The 23,517-nt window shown below is 44.0% G+C and overlaps 1 protein-coding gene across 1 annotated transcript; it reads left to right on the forward strand.

The window, feature by feature from the left end:
- Positions 1–1,881: 1,881 nt before the first annotated feature.
- On the forward strand, positions 1,882–10,266 carry PPP1R15B (protein phosphatase 1 regulatory subunit 15B). The gene is made up of 2 exons (XM_077886915.1): positions 1,882–4,217; positions 7,661–10,266. Exons 1-2 carry the CDS (start codon positions 2,316–2,318, stop codon positions 7,880–7,882), a joined length of 2,124 nt encoding a protein of 707 aa, XP_077743041.1. The 5' UTR covers positions 1,882–2,315; the 3' UTR covers positions 7,883–10,266.
- Positions 10,267–23,517: the final 13,251 nt, after the last annotated feature.

A 23,517-nucleotide genomic window follows, 5' to 3' on the forward strand; every position in this document is an offset into this window, starting at 1 on the left:
AGCAGGAAACCAGTCCAATGTTCCAGAGTACTAACATACATGAAGGGAAGTTACCCAAGAGAAGGCTGGTAAAGTGTAGTGGGTGGACAGGCTATACAGAGCCTTTAGTGTGTAGACAACAGGAAACAAATGTTAGCCAATAAATAACAGATTCTAGCTGATGTTTATACTCCTACTCCATCTGGGTGTTAGAATTAGTTCTCTCACCAACCTGTTGAGAGAAGAATTGTTAGCTTCACTCGACAACCAAGAAACTGAGGCGTCAAGGATTTACTTTGCATGCCTGGATCTCTTTTCTATTATTAAGCTGACTTTCATTACTAATACATTTTTCTAAAGTTCTTAGAATCAAAAATGAGGTATTTCCAGAGATATGGATACGATCCTAAAGGGGGTAAAACCAGAGACTGAGGACCTCTCAGTTTCCTAGAAGGAAGTTGGCTGTTCTTTGAATAGCCCCATCGAGGTGGGAAGAGCAGTCTGCTTCCTCCTAGCTCCCAAAATGGTCTTCCTGCCCTCCCTACCTGCTCAATCCTGCACACTCTCCCTGGAATAGACATTCGACTTCAGAGGAGTCAACGAGAAACTTTTGGCAGAAATAAAGAAACGGACGGAGACCGACTCACGACAGAGAATCAAATATAGCAATTAAAATTACCAGACAAAATTCTTTCCAAGGATAATGGTCTGTGCGCCCCTCTTCACCTGTTGCATCCCACCTGTTGCTCTGGGGGCTCAGGATGGCAATAGGACTGCTGGGGAGCCTATGGGGTGACCACTCTGAGGCCCACGTTTCTTAACTCCTCTGAGACTCGGATTTGTCCCACTGAAAGGGGACAGAACCTGAGAAACAAGAGCTCACATTTTCATGGGGGATGTATGTGGGTCAGATCCTGAAAGCTGGGTCCTAGACAAAGCTAAATAGTGATTCAGAAACTGAAAACACTGGGGGTGGGGGTGGGGGATGCATATGAATGACCCGTTTTTCACTTGAGGGTTTGCACTCTTATCATTCACTCCAAATTACTTTTTGTTGAGTTTTTATTTATTTATTTGGAAGACAGAGAGAGAGAAGGAGCAGGGGAAGGCGAAGGGGCAAAGGCAGAGGGAGAAGCAGGCTCCCTGCCCAGCAGGGACGTGACCTGAGCCTCCACCGCAGGACCCTGGGGTCACGACCCGCGCCCGAGGGACGTGCTCCACTGGGTCACCCACGCACCCCTCACTCCAAATTATTAGTTGTCCTAACACCAGACACCGGTTTACGCAGTACTGCCAAGTCCTATTATGCTGAGGTCTCCTGCAGATGATCTGCTTGGCACTCAACGATACGGGAACCCCGAAATATTCAAGTGTAAGGTACGTGTGCACCCTCGGGTGTGTACTGGGACCTTAAAAGGGCTTCCAGGAATTCTTTTTTATTTTTATTTTTATTTTTATATTTTATTTTATTTTATTTTATTTTATTATTTTATATTTTATTTTATTTTATTATTTTATTATTTTATTATTTTATTATTTTATTATTTTATTATTTTATTATTATTATTTTTTTTTGCTTCCAGGAATTCTTGCGTTACCTGGAAACGTTCCCCTTTCGCCCAGATCGCTGGGCGGGGCGGGGGGCGGGGAGCGGGGGGCGGGGCCGCGCGGGGCGGTCTCCTAGGAGACCACCGAGGACCGAGTGCGCACGCGCAGAGCCCGGGCCCGGCTGATGCAACCTCCGGCGCGCGGGCGGGGGAGCGGGGGGGAGCGGGGGGGGGCGGGGCCGGCCGAGAGTAAGGAAGCCGACAGGGGACCGCGCGAGGCCAACCTGCGGCAGCTCGGAGGAGTCCGGAAAGGCCCGCCCGGGGGGCCTTGGGAGTGACGTGAGGTGACGCGGGGCTGCGGCGTCGGCGGCCGCCATCCTGCGTACCGTCCCCCAGCCTGCGGCTGTCCTGCTCCGCGCCGGCCCCGCGGCCATTTTGGGCTTCGCGTCGCCCCGCGCCCGCCTGCGCAGCCCTTCCGGGGTCTCGCTGCCAGGCCTTTAAGGGCTCGTCCGTCGCGGGCGGGCGCCGCGGTCGCCGCAGGAGGCCTCTTGCGAGCAGGACACCTCCGTTCCGCCAGGATGAACGTCCCCTCGGCCAGCGCGCCCAGCGCCTGCCGTTCCGGACTGTGTTCTGCCGCCCGCGGCGGAAGCCGCTCGCCCGTGTGGCTCCTCCGCTGGCCCGGGGACCGGCCCGGGGCCCCGACGCGGCCGCGCGGCGAGCCCGACACCGCTTAGGCCTCTCGGAGCCGCGTCCGACCCGCACCCCGGAGAGACCGCCGCGCACGAGGGCATGGAGCCGGCAGCGGAGGCCTCGCGCCCGCGCTCCCGCTCCCGCTTCCGCCTGCCCTTCCCTCCTCGGCGCCCGCAGCCCGGCCCGAGCCAGGTGCCCGCAGCCCTCGCCCCGGAGCAGCCCGCGGACCGCGGACCGGCTGCCCCCGCCCCGCCGCAGGCTCGGCCCGACCCCTGGACCAAGCTGCTCTCCCCGCTCCTCGCGCCGCTCCCCAGCTTGCTTCGGAAGCTGCTGGCCTGGGGCCGGCTCCTCGGCGGGATGATCCCGGCCAGGTGGGTGGATTTCGCCGCCGGCCACGGCGCTCTCGGCGCGCTGGAGGCTCGGCAGGACCCAGCCGGGGCCCCGGCGCAGAAGCCCGCGTGTTCGCCGCCCCTCGACTGGCTGCAGAAGGGGATGCACCGGCAGTGCTCGTCCCCGGACCCGGACCCGGGCCTGGACCTGGACCTCGGAGCCAAGGCGGGAGCCCCGGACCGCGCCGCAAACGCCCTCCTGTTGGAGCCGCAGCCGTGGAGGCTGGAGCTGTGGCCCGGTGGCCCCCAGGCCCCTCTGTGCTCCGCCCGGGAGCTTGGCTCCTGGCCTCCTGGGCCTCTAAACGTCCAGCGTGTAAGCGGCTTCGGCGTCGTCTCCTATTTGTGGAGCCCCACCCATCTGGACCGCTTGCCCCGGGTGGGGCTCGGCTGTCAGAGCGGCGTGGGAAGCGGCGGGACAGCTGGTTTCCAGACCCTCAGCCCCGAGCGCCGCTGCCTGCCTGAGGAAGCTGGTCCTCCCGAGCGGCCGAAGGCCGAGCTCACCTGCGCCTCCTGGCAGGGACGTCCGCCTCTGTCTAGAGAGGGCCTGCCAGAAATCCACCATCTTCGCATGAAACGGCTAGAATTCCTTCAGCAGGCCAGCAAGGGGCAAGCGCTGCCCACCCCAGAGCAAGACAATGGCTACCACAGCCTGGAGGAGGAACAGAACTTGTCCCGGATGGATCTGAAGCCCGGCGGGGACAGTCCCGCACAGTGTGTTCCCTCTGCTGGAGTCGTTCCCAGAAGGGCCCAGGACCCCGCCGAGGAAGACCCCGTGTTATCGGCCAAAGAGGCTCCACTCGCTTTGGACAGGCAGGGCCCTTCTTCGGAAGGCTGCCCGTCTGCGGGGGTACCTGCTGGGGTACCTGCGTCGAAGGAGCCTGGAGAGGACCAAGTAAGTGTCGGGGACTCCTCAGACCTAGAAGATAGCATTCCCGCCTCCACCAGACCAGCCTGTAGTAACAGATTGATAGATTACATTTTGGGGGGTACGTCCAGTGATCTGGAAACCAGTTCTGATTCCGGAGGTGAGACTTGGGACGAGGAAGCCGAAGATGACGGTTTCGATAGCGATAGCCCACTGTCCGCATCAGACCTCGAACAAGACCCTGAAGGGCTGCACCTCTGGAACTCTTTCTATAGCGTAGATCCTTATGATCCCCAAAACTTTACGGCAACAATTCAGTCTGCTGCCAGAATTGTTCCAGGAGACTCTTCGGACTCGGAGAAGAATTTGTCTGGCAAGTCTGGTCTAGAGAATTCTCCCCAGACTGGAAGCCTTCCTGAGTCTCCTGACTATAATTCCGGGGAGGAAGATGACTGGGAATCTAGTGCAGACGAGGCAGAGAGTCTCCAACTGTGGAACTCTTTCTGTAATTCCGAAGACCCCTACAACCTTTTAAATTTTAAGGCTCCTTTTCAAACATCAGGGAAAAATTGGAAAGGCTGTCGCGACTCAGAGAAGCCGTCTGAGCCCACTGTGGCCATTTCTGATCGTCACACCTTCCTGTCTTGTGAGGTGCAACTATTAGGGAGCCGAGAAAGTGAAGGTCCAGACTTGGTACAGGGTGGAGTCCTTTCTGGAGAAAGACACGCGCGTATCAAGAGAAAAAAGGTTTGTTTTTGTTTTTGTTTTTTTTCTTTTAACGTGCCTGGTAATTTATACTGCTTTGACGTGGTTAAATACAGTAGCATGACTCCTGAAGGCATAAGAGTGTATATTTTGAGGAAGGACTCTATACTTGGATTAAGAAATGACAGCTCCCCACCCCCACCGGACTTAGCACCACCGCCTTCTTCCCTCGTGTGGAATGTTGTTCCTATCCAAATAGAAGATGCTGGGGTAGAATAGATGTTAGCAGGAAAACTCCTTTTTCATTTGCGTTTGTAGCTCTGGGCTGTTTCCATGCAGTCTTCAACTTTTATGGGTCAGGAAAATTACACCTTGTGTGTACACAATTTATTTCTTCTGGAGATTGGTCTGGTCCTGTTACAGCCATAGAGTTTTCAAATGGTATTAATTGTATGTCACTTGCAGACACTTAATATTTTATTTACAGAATAAGTGTCTTCATTCCTCTTAGAGCCCAGAGGGATGATAATACCAAGTAACAAGTTTACCATGAAAGAAGAGACTAAATTACAATATAAAAACTTTGTGACATGTACATGATTTTGATTGACAGTAAAAAAAAAAATACAGGAAATAGTATTGCTGATTCTTGAGAACGCAATACTAGTTATCATTGGCCACTTACAGGTTACTAATCATTTGTAACAGTGATGGTTACTTGGTTTATCTTGAGTAGTTGCCTCTTGTTCCGAAGCTAATCTTGAAGCTAGTCTGAAGCTAGTCTTAAAACTTCGTGGAACATTTTACTCTTTGAATACATTTGTCAGGTTAATTTTATTTGGGGAAGTCCTTTGAATTGCTTTATTTTTTTTTTCTCCACTGTTTTTTCAGCGGAAGTTAATTAATTGGAGAGAAATTCCCCCAAATACACAGGGTATCTTTTAGTGTAGAGGGAAAGTTTCTGTAGTTTACTATACACTTTACTTGGAAAGAGAAAGGAGAGTAAATTATTATTGACCTCAGATTCTGCCGCATGAGAAAGTTTCGTGTGGACAGTGCCCTAATCTGTTGGTTCCAGATGGCTAGCTTAATCCTTTGAAACTCTTCCTGGGTAGAAAATATCTCTACGTGGTGATTACCTTATGTCCTGCCTGTAGAAGCAGAATAAGGCATATTGAATATTTGGTTCACACTTTTTAATGCTGTCATAAAAGATCTTTTTTTATTTTTAAGGGGACCCTGACAATGACCTATTTAGTGAATAGGTTAAAGAACAAAGGAACAACGGAATGAGCATTTGGTATCTGGAGGCCTGTGTTCCCTCCTGCTGAGTGGTCGGGGCCGAGAAATTTGGGAATACGGCAAAGTAACTTGACTTCTCGTGGCTTTGATTCACGCGTTTATCTGCTGAGAGTGACAATTATAAATGTTGTGTGAATTATCGCATGATTTAAATGGGCTGACTGTATAAAACTCCTAAATCACCGCCTTAATTGTAGCTGTTACTGTTCCGAGACCTCAAGCCAGTCTCATGTCTCATTTTAGCTTACTCATTGAGCAAAAATGAGCTGAGTCAAGTAGATGTGAAACTATTGACTATGAACTAGAAGCAACATTTGTTAAAAGATTATGTCTAGAATATGGTGAAATTATTTGGCAGTCTTTGACTACTTGCCTTTCTTTAGGTATATGGGAGTAATGGGTAGTGCTTGATTCTTAGAATGAGACTTTCAGAGAGGGGAGTTTAAAACGCCCGTGTGTAGTGACAACATAGTGCCCATTGTGGAGGCACACTCAAGGTTTAAGTCCTGATTACTACACCGTAGGGAAGCTGTGTGATTGGCAACAAGGCAGGTATCTATACAATGGAAGTGCTTATAGTAAGTACCGTATAGGGTTTATATGAGGATGAAATGAGATAAAAACTGTAAAGTGCTCCGAAATAAGCCTAGCATGTGGTAAACACTATATAAATGCTGTTGTTATTATTTATTTTTAGTGACACAATGAGTTAGTAACTCTAGAATGCAATATCTAGTAAGATGTTACATTCCTGCTAATTGTCCTCGAGGGCATTCCTTAACTTGTTGTAAAGGGAATGAAAGGAGTAGGCCACGGTGGGATTAGCTGATGTAACTATTGAACATATTTTAAAGCATGTATTTACTTTCTTAGTTTGCTGTGTTGTAAAGAAACTTCAATATTAGAAATTAAGTAGGATTGAAAAAAGAAATTAAGTAGGATTAAAAAGGATAGTCATTCATTACATGAAATCATGTGTTTACAATTTTACAATTTCATATATATAGTGATAGCATATTGAGAAGGAATATAAAGAGGGTTTTTATCTCAACTACGAAGTCTCTTTTAGTAACACAGCCATAAAGATAGGTTAATTAGGCTGCATTTTGTTTACTAAGTAACTTTTCTTATAGTCTGATTACAACAGTAATGATATAAGAGTAATACTACACGTTCATGATGTAAAAATTGCAAAGCACTGAAAAGTGAAATTGTATTTAAAAGGGAAAAGGGGGGTGTCTGGGTGGCTCAGTGGTTAAGCGCCTGCCTTCGGCCCAGGGCGTGATCCTGGGGTCCCTGGATTGAGTCCCACATCGGGCTCCCTGCATGAAGTCTGCTTCTCTCTCTGCCTAAGTCTCTACCTCTCTCTCTCTCTCTCTCTCTCTGTGTCTCTCATGAATAAATAAATAAAAATCTTTAAGAAAAATAAATAGAAATTAAAAAAAAAGACTAGAAATCGGTGAAGATCTTTTTAAAGCTTTTGTGCTGTAATAAAAGCATTGACTAACATTGACTAATAACTATTCCAAATATTTCTCAAAAATTGGGAAACATTTAAACATTTGTCATTTCGGAAGAAGAGTGCCACAGAACTGTATTTCCCTGAGTATTAAGAAAAAAACTCCAAAAACTGATGACTTAAGGAAATTTTCAGTTCCCCATCTGGATTCATTTTATTAACACCAAAAACCAAGAGGAGGGAGGCGGGATGACACGATGACAGATGGGGGGCAGGAATGTGTGTATATGTGTGAAGGGAATTAAGATGGCATTTGCTCACTTTTTTTTTTTTTTAAAGATTTCATTTATTTATTCATGAGAGAGAAAGAGACCGAGACACAGGCAGAGGGAGAAGCAGGCTCCATGCAGAGAGCCCTACACAAGACTGGATCCTGGGTCTCCAGGATAACACTGTGGGCCGAAGGTGGCATTAAACCCCTGAGGCAGCCATCCAGGCTGCCCTGCTCTCTCTCTCTCTCTCTCTCTCTCTCTCTCTTTTTTTTTTTTACTAAGTTGCCATCTAATCAATCAGAACTTCCTTTTTTCTTCTGTTAATGGTTCAAACCAAATATTCCTGTAAGATATTTGATATTCTGAAAGTATTAGTAGCAAGAAGGGTGAATTACTTCAATGATGATTTTAAGATCCTAGAGCATGATTAAAATTAGTCTTTGTGTTTATAGGTAACCTTCCTTGAAGAAGTTACTGAGTATTATATAAGTGAAGATGAGGACCGCAGAGGACCATGGGAACAATTTGCACGGGATGCGTGCAGATTCCAGAAACGAATTCAAGAAACAGAAGATGCTATTGGGTATTGCTTGACATTTGAGCACAGAGAAAGAATGTTTAATAGACTCCAAGAAACCTGCTTCAAAGGACTTAATGCTTTCAAGCAATGTTAAGATGATTTGACGGCCTCTAACTCAAGCATACGCTAGCTACCTCTTACTTGAGAGGTTTCTTTTACAAACAAAAATTGGCAGCTGTCCTTTTTTTTAGAGGATATGCAACTTGGATCCAGTGACCTAGTTTAATTTTTTTTTTTTTTTGGTAACTGATCCCACTCAGAAATGTCCAGGTTTGAAGACAAGTCCTGGTAAATGAAGGATGAGATGGTGTGATTTCTAATCCTCCCTTTTTTGATTTAGTTGGATGTATTTGGAGTGTCCTGTGCTTGCTGAGGCCAAAAGGGGACCTCTGAAGGTGGAATTTTGTAGTTCAAAATTTATTTCCTTGGGAAACAATATTTATAGGGTTCAAAGCCCATTTTTTCCATTCTAATTTAAATTGTGTGTACCTACCCGAAAACCCTGGGCTCTCCCCATCCAACATTCTAAAGTTAATGGGCTTTTATGTTTTCTCTCTGTATTTTTATTTCAGTGATGTGGTCCTTTTAACTTTGAGGTTAAGAAAATAATCTTGTATATGCTACCAACTTAAATTATTTTGTGTCACGTTTGTTAAAATGACATTTGTTCTCAAAATGACTTGGGGTGAACGTATGTGGTGGGTTTTTATTTCAAGGTTAAGTTCTACCCGAGATATTTCCAAGGACTGCCACAGAATTTAACATGCGTGGTACTCTCTGCTGCTTGGGAAAAGCTGCATCTTTCTGCCAAATTTTACCATCTCACACGTTTCACTCCTGTGCAACCTGTTTCTTGGAGTGGGTGCTGTGTGTGTCACTGTCGTCCCAGTTCCATGGTTCTTTGTATGTTTCACGTTGTAAGACTCCAGAAAGTAATAATTGCATCATAGACATTTCTTTTTTAAATTTAAAAGTCAAGAATTTTCTTAGGAAGGAAGCTAGGAGACTTCTCGGGGCAATTTGGTTTTGTTGTACATGCTCTCAACAGAAGACCAGTGTTATTAATCCCATGCTTCAGCACCGTCACTTTTCAAACCTGTCAGGGTGACACTAGAAACTTGGAAATGGGTAGTTAGGAATTTCCCAGTTTGCAGTGTAAAATACAGACTCCGTCAGCGTCCACACCTGTTGTGTTCTACGTAGTGAGAGAAGTAATTTGTCTCTACTTTCAGGAAAGGACAGTACTGTAGACTTAATAATAGCAAGTCTTCCTAATTTTAGCCCAAAGCTTCCTTTTGAATTGAGGGCTTTGCGGGGGCTGGTTGTCCTTGGTTTATGTACTTGGCTCTCCCTGGTCTGCCTCTGTTAGGCTGAGGCAGTGTTAGCAGCTCCTTGGTGGTCTGTTTTTACCCCCACGTGCCCCTTGTTGTAGGTAATAGAAAACACGAGTAGAACAGGTGACCTCTCAAGTTTGAGCTTATCTCGGTGTGGGAACAGATTTTTTTGTCAGAAGTGCTTGCAGAGTTAACTACCTCAGTTTACAATCTACCTGGTCGTTATTTTCTATCTGGTTTGCTCTAAGAACTGCCTCCAGTGGTAATAGATATATCCGTAAACAAACACACCCAGAGTACTCAGATTTTTGCAGAGCCCTCATTCAGCGCGTGTTGTGCACCTCCATGGTAGGTGATCACAGGGGACACCCTTGCAGAGTCCTACTCTAACACCGTGAGAACAGGCTGGTTTCTGGCACCAGCTGTGTCAGTTGGAAAGAAGGCATCACCTGCCTTGAATAGCGCTTTCTGAAAATGTATATTCATTCTTTTAAAACCAGACTGAAGTATATACTGTTTTATTTCACAGGCTTAGTCTGAAACCTAGCACCTCCGCATATTTGAAAATAATGGGATAGTTTGACATCTACTGGATTTTAGAAACTTGTTCCCTTGGGATTCCAGCCTCACCACCAAATGAGTAGAAGCTTGGTGAAGGATTCTCCCATTTACTACCCTCCTTTAAAAGAAGTGATAGAGACAGGGCTGTTTTTAAGTTGGACTGAAGGAGAAAAAAATTCTTGTCCTTTCATCCCAATCCTAGTTGTTAGAACACAGTTAAACTTGGAAGTTGTGATTGAACATTGTACACATTTTAAGTCTTGCAATGGTGCTTTAAGTATCAATGTAGCATGTGAAAGGCGTTGTATAGACAGGTAAAATTTCCTTTTCTGAGTGTCCAGTGTGATAACAGCACCTCTTCATCTTTAACTTGAAATCAAAACTATCAGATTTTATTTTTGTATAATTTAAGGAAGGTGAATTTAGGGGACTAGAAGACTCTAAATTGGCTTCTACAGATCCAGTGACTTAAATGTAACCAGTTTGTTGGGATTTTATAGCTAAAATTATATTTGTGTATATAACTTTAACTAATCTGTAAATTGTAATAAATATATTTGCAATTATTAAATGTTACATGATATTTTGGTTCAAGTTTATTATTTTTAAAGATTATTTATTTGTTTATTCATTCATGAGAGACACAGAGAGAGGCAGAGACACAGGCAGAGGGAGAAGCAGGCTTCCCTGCAGGGAGCCTGATGCAGGACTTGATCCCAGGACCCCGGTATCATGACCTGAGCCAAAGGCAGATGCTCAACCGCTGAGCCACCAGGTGCCCCTCAAGTTTATATGTACTAGTATTTTACATTAGTTTTGGACTTACTGAGCAGAGATTAAATCAAGTATTTCCATAGAGGCACTATAAATTTAAGAGGTACTGAACAAATTGCTGTGGTATAAAAAGGTTCTGTGGCATGGAAATTGCACCTCAGCTTATTGAAGGGGAGAAGTTTTATTTTTTTTATTATTTATTTATTTTTGAGGTTTTATTTATTCATGATAGCCATAGAGAGAGAGGGAGAGAGACAGGCAGAGGGAGAAGCAGGCTCCATGCTGGGAGCCCAATGCAGGACTCGATCCCGGGACTCCAGGATCACGCCCCGGGCCAAAGGCAGGTGCCAAACCACTGAGCCACCCAGGGATCCCAAAGGGGAGGAGTTTTAAGGGATAAATAGAATTGCAAACTACATTTAAATTTTTTTAATTTATTTTTTAAGATTTTGTGTATTTATTCATGAGAGACAGAGGCAGAGAAACAGGCAGAGGGAGAAGCAGGCTCCCCGTGGGGAGACCAATGCAGGACTCGATCCCAGGACCTTGGGATTACAACCTGAGCCAAAGGCAGATGGTCAACCACTGAGCCACCCAGGTGCCCCACAAACTACATTTTAATACGAAATTTTGATTCTTAGAGTATGAAATGCCCTTCTTAGAGACTGGGGATTTGATTCAAAAATTGGCCCCAGTCATCCACTTCTGCTACAGAGAAAACTGTAAAATAGAGTAGGCACAGAAGCAGTAAAATAAATTCACATGCTGGGCTTCATGCAGCGTTTCTCTGAAGTAGTAGGGAAATCAACTTTTCTCTAATTGGTGAGTTACTAATAATGATAGCCATGGTATTATAAATCATGGCGCACTCCCATTTACAATGTTGCATCAGGAAACTCAAACTTCGTACCCTGAAGAAAACATTTGGGTCATAGCAAGCCTGTTCATGGATTAAGGCATAATAGCATTCTTCGTTTAGGTACTTAGATCCTAGTTAATGAAGAAAATTTATTACAGATCTATTTCTGAACTGGAAGGAAAGAAACACAGTTGCAAATAATCAGTATTTAGTACAAATTGAATTGATGGCCCCAGGTTATACCTTTATTATCAAGTTGGAGTTAATTTAAGCATTTTTGGTTACTTCCAGGAAGGTTTATGAAAATAGCCATATTCATATCAAGCCAGATTTGTTGCTATGACTCTTGATATCATAGAAATTGTGCTTCCCCCCCATTCTAATAGTTTAAAGCAAATATTAATGCTGACCTCAAAATTTGACAGTTAAAAATTTAAGAATTTGGAGACTTTCTTTAGCTCCTTTATGTACCTTTATGAAAGTATCTAATATAGAAACCTATAAAAGCATTCTTATGTTGTAAAAAAATAAGTATGCTGCCCAGTTCACCTTTCTGAGGTGAGGGACTTAATTTCTTTTTATGTATTAAGAGGTTTTGCTATTTCTTCATTTTACGGACTTTAACACAAATGTGAGTTGTTTGGAATCCTTCTGTTGGTAATTGGGCTCTTTTCCTTACACAGTTTGAATGCTTTGTGATCAATACAAAGCATCAGTCTTTTTCTCCCTGATTTGCTCCAGGGAGGCTAAGTTTGTGTGGGTCAGTTTTGATTTTAAAATACAAAGGTAGCGTGGTATCAAGACCAATAGCAATAGGGGTAATCAATAGGATAAATAGATCTCTTCTAACCTGGCTCACTTTGAGGATTCATCAAGTAAGACTTAATATTGTTTTTAATATGTTTTAGTGACAAGTTTGCCAATCAGGGATTTTAAAGAAGAAACCATTGTACACATGGAATGGAGAATACAGGGGGAGGTGGGAGTATGTGTCACTTTATAATCATTTGAGTTGCATCACAGTATTAGCATGGGCAGACTCGTTAATCTCACCAGGGAAGATAAGGGAAACCAGGTTTATGAAAAGTGGGTTGCCTGACCCATCGGGAAGATACCCTCAGGATCTGATGAGGACAGGTTAAGAAAGCTGGACTACACGGGACGACTTGGGAGTGAATTATCAGGTTTGCTTCTTTTATTATTTTATTTTATTTTTATTAAAAAAATATTTTTGAGGGGCACCTGGGTGGCTCAGTGGTTGAGCATCTGCCTTTGGCTCAGGTCTGTGATCCCAGAGTCCTGGGATGGGTTCCTCATCGGACTCCCCACAGGGAGCCTGCTGCTCCCTCTGCCTGTGTGTCTGCCTCTCTCTGTGTGTCTCTCAGGAAAAAATAAAATCTTAAAAAATATATTTTTTTCACCTCTCCACCTTTGGGGCTCCTCAACCCAGGGTTTTGTTCTTTTAATCTTTTACTCTTCCCTTCGTCTTAAGGGTATCCTTGTCTCCGTCTCCTCCCCCTTTTATTTGCATATATATACATACATATATATAACATATATATGTTTACTATTATTTTATAGATCCTTCCTAGAAGATGAAGCATGAGGACCTCCACAGCAAAAGAACAGAACAGTACAATTGCCAGAGGTGTGCATTCATTAGAGATACTATCCAACAAGAGAGAAGAAAGGACCCCAGAGTTCTTAACTCTCTCCAGAGCTTGCTACATACTTTCCCATCAGAATGTTAGGTTTACCATATATGTGGCTTGGGACGGGATTAATTTTCAGAAATATCCCAAAGACGTTCAGGGTCAGAGGAAGAGGTGATGGTAAAGCTGCATTCAGTAGGCTGCTTTGAGTTAAATCTGCCTTTCTTTCTGATATTTGGTGGCTTTTTTTTTTTTTTAAGACCTTATTTTTAAGTAATCTCTACACCCGACATGGGACTTCATAACTCTGAGATGAAGAGCCATATGCTCTCAGACTGAACCAGCCAGGTGCTCTCAAGCCTGCTTTTTTTTTTTTTTGATGGAGTTCATACATTGTCTCAGAAGGCAAAAACCAAAGAAAACTCATATGGATATATATTTGGGAATGGTTGTCCTTTTCTTTCTCTCTTCTTTCTTTCTTTCTTTCTTTCTTTCTTTCTTTCTTTCTTTCTTTCTTTTTTTACATTTTTAAACAATTTTTTTATATTTATTTTTTTATTGGAGTTCAATTTGCCAACATACAACATAACACCCAGTGCTCATCCCATCAAGTGCTCCCCTCAGTACCACCCAGTCACCCCCAGCCCCCGCCCACCTCCCTTTCTACCACCCCTTGTTCATTTCCCAGAGTTAGGAGTCTCTCTTGTTCTGTCTCCCTTTCTGATATTTCCCACTCATTTCCCCTTTATTCCCTTTCACTATTTTTTATATTCCCCCTTATCTTTATTTCTTAAAAGATTTTATCCATTTGAAAGAGACAACGAGGTCAGCCCAGGTGGCGCAGTGGTTTAGCGCCACCTTCAGTCCAGGGCGTGATCCTGGGTCTCCAGGATCGAGTCCCATGTCAGGCTCCCTGCATGGAGCCTGCTTCTCCCTCTGCCTGTGACTCTGCCTCTCTCTCTCTCTCTCTCTCTCTATGAACAAATAAATAAAATCTTTAAAAAAAGAAAAAGCTGTTTAAAAAAAATGAAAGAGACAACGAGAGAGAGCATGAGTAGGCTGAGGGGCAGAGGGAGAGGGAGAAGCAGACTCCCCGGGGCTGCACCACAGGACCTGGAGATCATGACCTGAACCGAAGGCAGACGCTTAATGGACTGAGCCAGGCACCCCTATTTTTATTTTTATTTTTAAGTAGGCTCCACGCCCACCATGGGGTCCAGCACAGAGCTTGAACTCATGACCCTGAGATCAAAACCTGAGCTGAGCTTGAGTTGAATGCATAACCATCTGAGCCATCCAGGTGCCCCGGGAATGGTGGTCTTTAAAAACATTTCATCATGAGGTGGCCCTTGGTAGCTCAGTTGGTTAGGCATCTGCCTTTGTCTCAGGACATGATCCTGGGGTCCCAGGGTCAAACCCTGCATTGGGCTCCCTGCTCAGCAGGGGGTTTGCGTCTCCCTCAACCTCTGCCTCCCCCACCTCTGCTCATGCTCTCTCTTAAATAAGTAAATAAAATCTTTAAAACATTTTCATCACGAGAAGAGCTCTTCTTTGGATCTCAAATGCACCTCTAAGAGACCTCTCAGGGACCTACCCACAACCCTTCCTTTCCCTTTCAGTTTACCCTTTTAAATTATGTTCATTCTGACGTCTTGCTAACATATTCACCTGTTTTGTGGGTGCTGCACCTCTACTAATCTGTAAACTCTGTGAGAGCAGGGACCTTGTGTGTCTTGTTAATGAGTCCAGAGCCTAGAACTGTGCCTAGTGTGTAGATTTGAATGTGTTGGAGCACCTGGGTGCTTCAGTCAGTTAAACATCTGCCTTTGGCTCAGGTCATGATCTCAGGGTCCTGGGCTGCAGCCAGGCCTGCATCAGGCTCCCATCCCAGTTCAGTGGGGAGTCTGCTTCTCCCTCTCCCTCTCCCCCTGCTCGTGTGCTCTCTCTCAAATAAATGAATAAAAATCTTTAAAAAAATTTTTTTGAATGAGTTAATCACTTTCTTTTCAAGTTTTTAAAAAAATACTCTCTGTACTCAGCATGGGGCTCAAACTCAACCCCAAGATCAAGTGTTGCATGTATGCTCTTCCGACTGAGCCAGTCAGGTGCCCTGAGTCAATCACTTTCCTGAAGTCACCTCCCATGCAGCCTTCACTGAGATCACACCAACACAGCCATACCTGATTAGGAACAAGTGTGCCATGATCCTAGCTGATGTCAAATCACAAAACTGAAAGATCCTTAGAGAGAAGCTGCAGTAGGCTCTGAATCTGCAGAGTGTAATTACATCTTTCCAATGTGAGGAAGGATACCCCGTCGATTAACTCAAGTGTTATTAATAAGGTGCATGTTCACTTATGAATTTCATACGTGAGCCAGTCAGCTGAGACCTTTCTTTTCCAGAATTAGTATTCTGTATTAATACCAAAATATACCTTTTTAAAGATTTTATTTATTTATTCACAGCAGAGGGAGAAGCAGGCTTCCTGCGGGGAGCCCGACGCAGGACTCGATCCCAGGACCCCGAGATCCCCCGGAGCAGAAGGCAGATGCTCAACCGCGGGGCCACCCAGGCCCGGTATCCCAGTATCCTGCCCACAGCACTGGAACTTTCCGCGTATTCACTCGTGGCCCAAGATTGGCTGCGGATTCCTGGAGATGCGCGGTGGACGCCGCTGGAGGCCGAGCCGACCTCGGGGTGCCCGGAGGCCCTTGCTCCCTGGCAGGTGGTTCCCTGGGCATGGGAACAGGCTGGGGACGGCCCTGCTGCCCTGCAGGCCTGCCCGCTGCGGCTCCACCTTTCTGTGGCAACTGCTCCTTGAGAACCAAGATTTGTATGAGCTGATTGTTCGTGACCTCCACAGAGGGAGGATAGTAGGAGATTGGGGGTGAAATCCAAGAGGCTGATGCACGCATATTTGCTGAGTTTTCTGGATCAGGGTTTTTCCAGTTAGGGCCTCCTCTCCCATAACTACCTGCCCAGCGTTCTGCTTTCTATTGCATTCCTGTGAACCAGGGCAGTGGCTCTCGGTGAGCACAGAGGATGGCACGACCCCGAGACAGGGAGAGTCGCTATGTCTGATTACAGAGTTGTGCATGTGACTGGCTTGGAAGGAGGAAAAGATCCTCAGGAACTACTGGGCGAGGGTTTCATGCTGTTCCCTGTTGCCCTCTTAGAGCTGGGAGCCACAGCCAGGTGGATACCCAGGCCTGCCCTCCGGTGAGCTGGCGTTGGCTCCAACCGGCTGCCCACTTCCAGGTGTGCAGAACGCAGGCCACTGTGTGTTTGCATCCATTTTTCCTCTGCCTGCAGTGACAGAGCCACTTTTTTTTTTTTAATTTATTCATGAGAGACACAGAGGGAGAGACAGAGGGAGAAGCAGGCTCCGTGCAGGGAGCCTGATGTGGGACTGGATCCCGGGTCTCCAGGGCTGAAGGCGGACCCTCAACCGCTGAGCCACCCAGGTGCCCCTGGGGCCACCTTTCAACTGTATTATAGTGGTGCTTTTCCTTTCTTTTTGTTTCTGCTTGATTTGACTGAGTAGGGAGCCTCGGAGATATTTTGTTTTGGGGGGGTTTGGGGGTTTTACCTTCAGAAATTCACAGAGGAGTTGTTTTGCTTTGTTTTGTTGACTTCTAATTGCCCCATTTTGTTGACACCCACCTCTGAACAGCTACAACCTTCCCGAGACAGCCCGCAGACAGTCACGGCTTGATTGGCTTGGCGGGTGTAGCCCAATACTGCCTGAGAGATGGCAGTTTTTTTAGAGGAATAATGATTTACAGAAGAAAAGTCCTGCTGGGAAGTCAAAGGGTTGAAGCAGGTGCATGTTCTTGCAATTAATTTCCCAGGCCACTTCAAGCAGGATGACAAGTTATGTTAAGCCAGTGTCCCCTCTTAGGCCTCCCATTCAGCATAGACCCCTTCAGGGTCCTTTGGGAGTATTTACTTTCCTCGATCAGGTTTTATCTTCCCCCTAAAGGCTTCCCTGATGATGACTCCATCTCTGTATCCTCATGGAGTTTATTACGCTGTTTTCAGTGTTACAGCCTGCAGGCCCCTTTCTCTTACTGTTCATGTCACACTGAGTTGTAGCTTTGCACTTCCACTTCTTCCTGCAGACTGTCACCTCTTTGCTGGAAGGGTCCTTAGCATAGTAACCAGAATGTCTTAAATGTACAACATATTTTGCTTTAACTCAAGTGAGAATTTCCATAGCCTCCTCCTCCCAGTGGATAGGCTCCCTGCCAACACACACAATTAAGTGATGTATTGATTCATGTGTCTCAAAAAAGCAATGAAATGTGTAGAAAGCTCTATCTTCACTGTATGCATTATGCTTATTTATAGTACTTAGGATGTTTTTGAGAAGCTAGTATTACTAGTGGTGACTTTAAATTTTTTTAAGATTTTATTTATTTATTCATGAGAGACACATAAAGAGAGGCAGAGATGCAGGCAGAGGGAGAAGCAGGCTCCCTGTGGGGTGGCACACTCCACCACTGAGTCACACAGGTGCCCCAAACTTAATGGCTTTAAATCAGTTGATGTCATGTCTTCATTACTGATATTTCAAGTGACAGCATGAGGTTCACTGGAACTTGATCAGTGTTATGAAAAGCATTTCCTCACTGGGTAAACACAGAGCATTTCCATTACCCGAGAAAAGTTCCCACGTGGTTTTCTTTTTTTTTTTTTTTAAAGTAAGGTCTATGCACAATGTGAGGCTTGAACTCAGGACCCTGAGATCAAGAGCTGCATGCTCTACCAACTGAGCCAGCCAGGTGCCCCTCCCTCGTATTCAACTAACCTGCAGCTTTTGGCAGCCAATGATCTGGTTTTTATCACTATTTTACCTTTTCTAGAGTTTCATAAAAATGGCATTTGACATAGAGTTTGTACCCTTTTGTGTCTGGCTTGCTTAATGTAGTGTAATATGTTTGAAATTCATTTATGGTGTTGGGTATATTGGTAGTCCACCCTTTTAATTGCTGGGTAGTATCACATTGTATGACTGCACCACAATTTATTTATTCATTCACTAGTAGGTGGACAGTTGGTTTGTTTACAATTTGTGGCTCTCATGACTAAAGCTGCTATGAACATTAGACACACATTTTCATTCCTTCTGGATAAATTTGGGAGTGAGATTGCTGGATCATATGGTAAGTATATGTTTAACTTTATAAGGAAACAACTTCCAGTTTTCCACAGGCTGTACCACTTGGCAGCAATGTATGAGAGATCTAGTTGTTCCACGTCCTTTTGATATTGTAAGTCTTTTTAAGTCTAGCTATCCTAGTGAATTTATAGTGGTAATCTTACTCCGGTATAAATTTGCATTTCCTTGATACTTAATGTTAGAGAGCATCTTTTCATATGTTTACTTGTAATAGCAAATATCCTCCTTGGTGATGTACATGTTCAGATCTTTGGTCTATTTTTTTCTTTTTTTTACAGATTTTATTTATTTATTTATTTATTTATTTATTTATTTATTTATTTATGAGACAGAGAAAGCATGAGCAGGCGAGGGGGGCGGTGGGGGAGAGGGAGAAGTAGGCTCCCCACTGAGCAGTAAGCCCAATGTGGGGCTGGATCCCAGGACCTTAGGATCATGACCCGAGCTGAAGGCAGACACTTTTTTTTTCTTTTTTTTAGAGGGTAGACTCTTTTTTTTTTTTTTTAAGATTTTATTTATTTATTCATGAGAAACACAGAGAGGAGAGAGAGAGAGAGGCAGAGACACAGGCAGAGGGAGCAGCAGGCTCCATGTAGGGAGCCCGACGTGGGACTCGATTCCGGGACTCCAGGATCATGCCCTGGGCTGAAGCGGGCACTAAACCGCTGAGTCACCCGGGCTGCCCTGAAGGCAGACACTTAACTGACTGAGCCCCCCAGGTACCCCTTTCTTTGGTCTATTTTTTAAACTAAGATTGTATGCATGTGTGTGTGTGTGTGTGTGTGTGTGTGTGTGTGTGTGAGTGTATTTGAGGCTTTAAAAAAAAAAAGGCTGAAAGTCCTTACCATGTATATACTTTGCCAATATTTTCTCCCAGTCTGTGTGGCTGTCATTTTCATTTTCTTAATAATGTTATTTCAGAGTAAAATTTTGAAATTCTGTAGAAGTCCAGTTTATCAATTTTTTCTTTCATGGTCCCTGCTTTTTGTGCCATTTGTCAAAACTCTTTTCCTAATGTGAGGTTACAAATATTTTTGCTCTTCTGGAAGTTTTATAGGTTTAACTCTGACATTTAAGTCTATGAGTCTATTAAGTGTACTAAGTCCATTTTTTTAAAAAAAGCTTTATTTATTTAGTTTTAGAGAGGGTGAGAGAGAGCACAAGTTTGGGGAAATGCAAAGGGAGAGGGAGAGAGAGAATCTCAAGCCGACTCCACACTGAGCTTGGAGCTCAATGCAGGGCTTGGCCCCATGATCCTGAGATCATGACCTGAGTTGAAACCAAGAGTCAGATGCTTAACTGACTGAGCCACCCAGGTGCCCCTATAATCCATTTTGAGTTAACTTTTATGTATGATATGAAGTAACGGTTAAAATTCATGCTTCTGCACATAGATAATTGTTGAAAACACTATCCCTTCTCCATTGAATAATCTTGGCATCTTTTAAAAAAAATCAGTTGACTATATATTTGGGTTCATGTCTAGACCCTCTATTTCATTGGTTTGTATCTCTGTGCTTACATAAACACCACACTGCCTTTTTTTCTTTTAACCGATGCAGGACTCAATCCCCAGACCCCAGGACCATGCCCTGAGCCAAAAGCAGACACTCAACTACTGAGCCACCCAGGGGTCCCCACACTGTCTTGGTTACTATAACTTTATAGTAAATATTTTTTTAAAGATTTTATTTATTTATTCATGAGACACATAGAGAGAGAGGCAGAGACATAGACATAGAGAGAAGCAGGCTCCATGCAGGAAGCCTGATGTGGGACTTGATCCCAGCACTCCAGGATCACTCCCTGAGCCAGGGGCAGATGCTCAACCACTGAGCCAATCCAGGAGTCCCTTTTATAGTAAATCTTGAAATCACTTTGTCCTTTTCAAAAATTGTTTCAGCTCTCTTTGCATTTGTATTCAAATTTTAGAGCCACGTATTAATATTAACTCTACCCAAAAAAGTCTGCTGAAAAAAAAAAAAAGTCTGCTGAATTATTGAATGGGATTACACAGACTTTAGAGATTGATTTAGGTAGAATTGACAACTTGTAATACTGAATCTTCTGACCCATAAACATAGTATATCATTCCATTTATTTGGATCTTTAGAAATTTTTCTCAGCAGCATTGTGTACTTTTCAAAATACTGATCTTGTACATATTTTGTTACTTTTATCCCTAAATATTTCCCCTTTTTGGATGCTATTATAGATTATACTTTTTAAAAAAATTCAATGTCCAGTTCTTTGCTGCATTTAATATATGGAGGTATAATTTAGTTTTGTATATTGATCTTGTATCCTTGTATTTTTTACATTGATAATCATACCTTAAAACAAAAGGCTTGCCTCTCTTTCCAATCTGTATCCCTTTTATTTCCTTTTTCTTGCATTACTGTACTGGCTAGGATAGTTAGTACATTGTTGAATAAAAATGGTGAGAGCAGGGCAACTGGGTGGCTCAGTTGGTTAAGATGTTGCCTTCATCCCAGGTCATGATCCCAGAGTCCCGGGATCCTGAAATCGAGAGCCTGCTTCTCCCTGTCCTTCTTCCTCTGCCTGCCCCTCCCCCTGTTCATGCTCTCTCTCTCTCTGTCAAATAGATAAGTAAAATAGTGGAAAAAAAAAAAAAAAGAAAATGGTGAGAGCAAAACCCTTGTCTTGCCAGTAGGATTGGTGATTCCTTTTATTTCATTCCTAGTGTTTGTAATTTATGTCTTCTCCAATTTTATTGATCTTTACAAATAACTAGCTTTTGGTTTCATTGATTTTTCTCTATTATTTTGCTGTGTTTGTGTTCTAGTTCCCTGATTTCTGATTTGCAGTCTATTTCCCTCTTTCTGTTATGAATATATATGATATATATATATATATATATATATATATATATATATATATATATATATATATATATCACCTACCCAAGACTATGTAACTAGAAGAAGACAAAGAACAGGCAGTTAAACCCAGCCTGGCTCTAGAGTCCCTGCTTCACTCCTTTTAGGAAATCTTCATAGATGAGGTGGAAATAGGGTTAGACTTCCAAAAAAAAAAAAGAAAAAGAGTACTCTTAATTGGGTAAATGTTGGGGGAAGGGAGCAGTTAAAAGGTAGGGAGGCAAAGGATTTTTTTTTAAAGATTTTATTTATTTATTCATGAGAGACACACAGAGAGAGAGAGAGGCAGAGACGCAGGCAGAGGGAGAAGCAGGCTCCATGCAGGGAGCCTGATACGGGACTCGATCCTGGGTCTCCAGGATCACACCCCAGGCTGCAGGCGGCGCTAAACCGCTGCGCCACCGGGGCTGCCCACAAAGGATATTTTAAGTAAAAAAAAAAAAGCTTTAGAGAAAATGTAACAATGGAATAATATAGAAAGCATGTTGGAGGAATGGCTAATAGGCAAGTCAAGCAGCATATGGGTTGTATGGGATGGAGAAAAGTAGTGGAGGATAAATTTACTATAAATGATAGAGTACTTTGAAGGTCATGCTAGAATTTAGTCTGTTTCATTCTACATGAAGTGACAAGCCAGCAAGGCAGTGACATGGTCAGACTGGTTCTTCTGGATTATGTCCTGGGTCATTTGGTAGCTGGATTGAACTGAGGAGAAACTAGAATAGATCAGGCACAATGTTCTTGAACAAGTTAGGTATGAAGTAATGAGCTCAACCAGAGGTATGGTTAGACCAGAAGGGAGGAGTTGTTAGAGGTATCAGAGTTGGCAGGACTCGGTGGCCGATTAGAGGGGAAGGAGAAATTATAGATGCATCAGCTTTATTATCTTTGGTGACAAAGTGGAGGGTGATGTTATTAATTGAGCTAGAGAATTCTGAAAGAGGTTGGTGGAGGGAGACATTAGAACTCTGCTTTACATGGATAACTGACCATTTTTAGCATCTTCTCTATCTGCAGGAAGCAGCCACAGGAGCCATTCAAGGGAGATTTTGTAGGGTAGTTCTAGTGGGGGAGGAAAAGAAAGGAAGGGCTGAGAGATGGAATTCACAGACTAAAAGCAGATTTGGAACAATTTCCCTAAGCTGAAAAAGGCATAGGGGTTTGGAAGAGGTCTTATGAATTGCCTGATTGGCACACTGTTCCCACAAAACTCCCACTCAGCTATCCTATCCAAACTTTCCCCCAGGTCCAAGCTTGGTAGAGAATCAGATGACCCTTCAAAGAACTGTGAAGGCTTGCACTAGGATGGGGGGTGGACCGAATGGGCAGAAGATTAAAGGGTCTTTTGGACTCCTGGGAGCTCTTATGACTCTAGAGGTTGGGGGAGTGGCTAAATAGTGATTGAGATCAAATCTCCTATCCCCTAGTGGGATGAGGACTCAGAGCAGATCACCTTTTATTTAAGAAAATAAGCAATTATGGGGTGTCTGTTTGGCTCAGTCAGTAGAACACACAACTCTGGATCTCAGGGTCAGTAAGTTCAAGCCCCATGCTGGGTATAAAGCTTAGTTATACAAAATAAAAGGAAAAGAAAAGATGATGACATTTCTTACTTCCCAGCATGTTTATAACTCTTATAACTAGTTTAAAAGTTTGATTTATGTGTCTGTCTCTCAGTAAACCATAAACTCCTAAAGAACCATAGCTTACTTAAGGTGGGCCCAGTGCCTAGCCAGAGCTTGGTTGACTCTCATTAATTTGTTCATTCAATATCCTTTATGAGCACAGTGAGAGACCCCGTACTTGGTTGAATATTCATTTATTCAGTAAAGTTTTACTGAGTACTTACTATGTGCCAAGCCAAGAGCTGAGAACATAGATGTGAACAAGACTGGCAAGGTCTCTGCTCTCAAGCTTACGTCTTAGATGGGGGAGTTGATATACACACACACAAAAATGGAACAAGATCACATCAGGTGATGATATAAGCCTTGAAGATAATGGAAGAGAGAGATCTGATAGGGAAAAACATGGGGAATGACTCTGGAGACAGTCATGAGGGTAACTTTGACCTCATACCTGAATGGTAGGAAGGAGTGAGTCATAAGATGATGGAGGGAGGCGAGGGATGGGAAGAAGGGGGAGAGAAGTAGGAGATGACAGTAGGTAGGAAGCAAGGGCCACATCATGTAGAGCCTACAGAGGAAGGAAATTTGGATTTATTCTAAGAGTTCAAGCACTCCAATTGTGTGGTGCTATAATTGGTAGCACCAATTGGTGGTGTGTGTGGTGCTATAATTCTATTTTCTCTTTGTAAAGGTGCTCTGGCTTTTGCATGAAAAATGGGTGAGCTAAATAAGGAAGGAGGAAGACCAGAAGAAGAGGGTATTGGGATAGTCTAGGTGGGACATGATGGAGGCTTGGACCAGGTGGCAGTGGAAGTGGAAAGAGGGTTTGTCTGGATGG

The sequence above is a fragment of the Canis aureus genome, chromosome 38 (genome assembly GCF_053574225.1).
Source record: "Canis aureus isolate CA01 chromosome 38, VMU_Caureus_v.1.0, whole genome shotgun sequence".
NCBI lineage: Eukaryota > Metazoa > Chordata > Mammalia > Carnivora > Canidae > Canis > Canis aureus.

Excerpts from the sequence above, each read along its gene's own strand:
- PPP1R15B (XM_077886915.1), top strand. The coding sequence starts at position 2,316 with ATGGAGCCGGCAGCGGAGGCCTCGCGCCCGCGCTCCCGCTCCCGCTTC. Across the intron at positions 4,218-7,660 it reads CGCGTATCAAGAGAAAAAAG|GTAACCTTCCTTGAAGAAGT; the intron begins GTTTGTTTTTGT and ends TTGTGTTTATAG.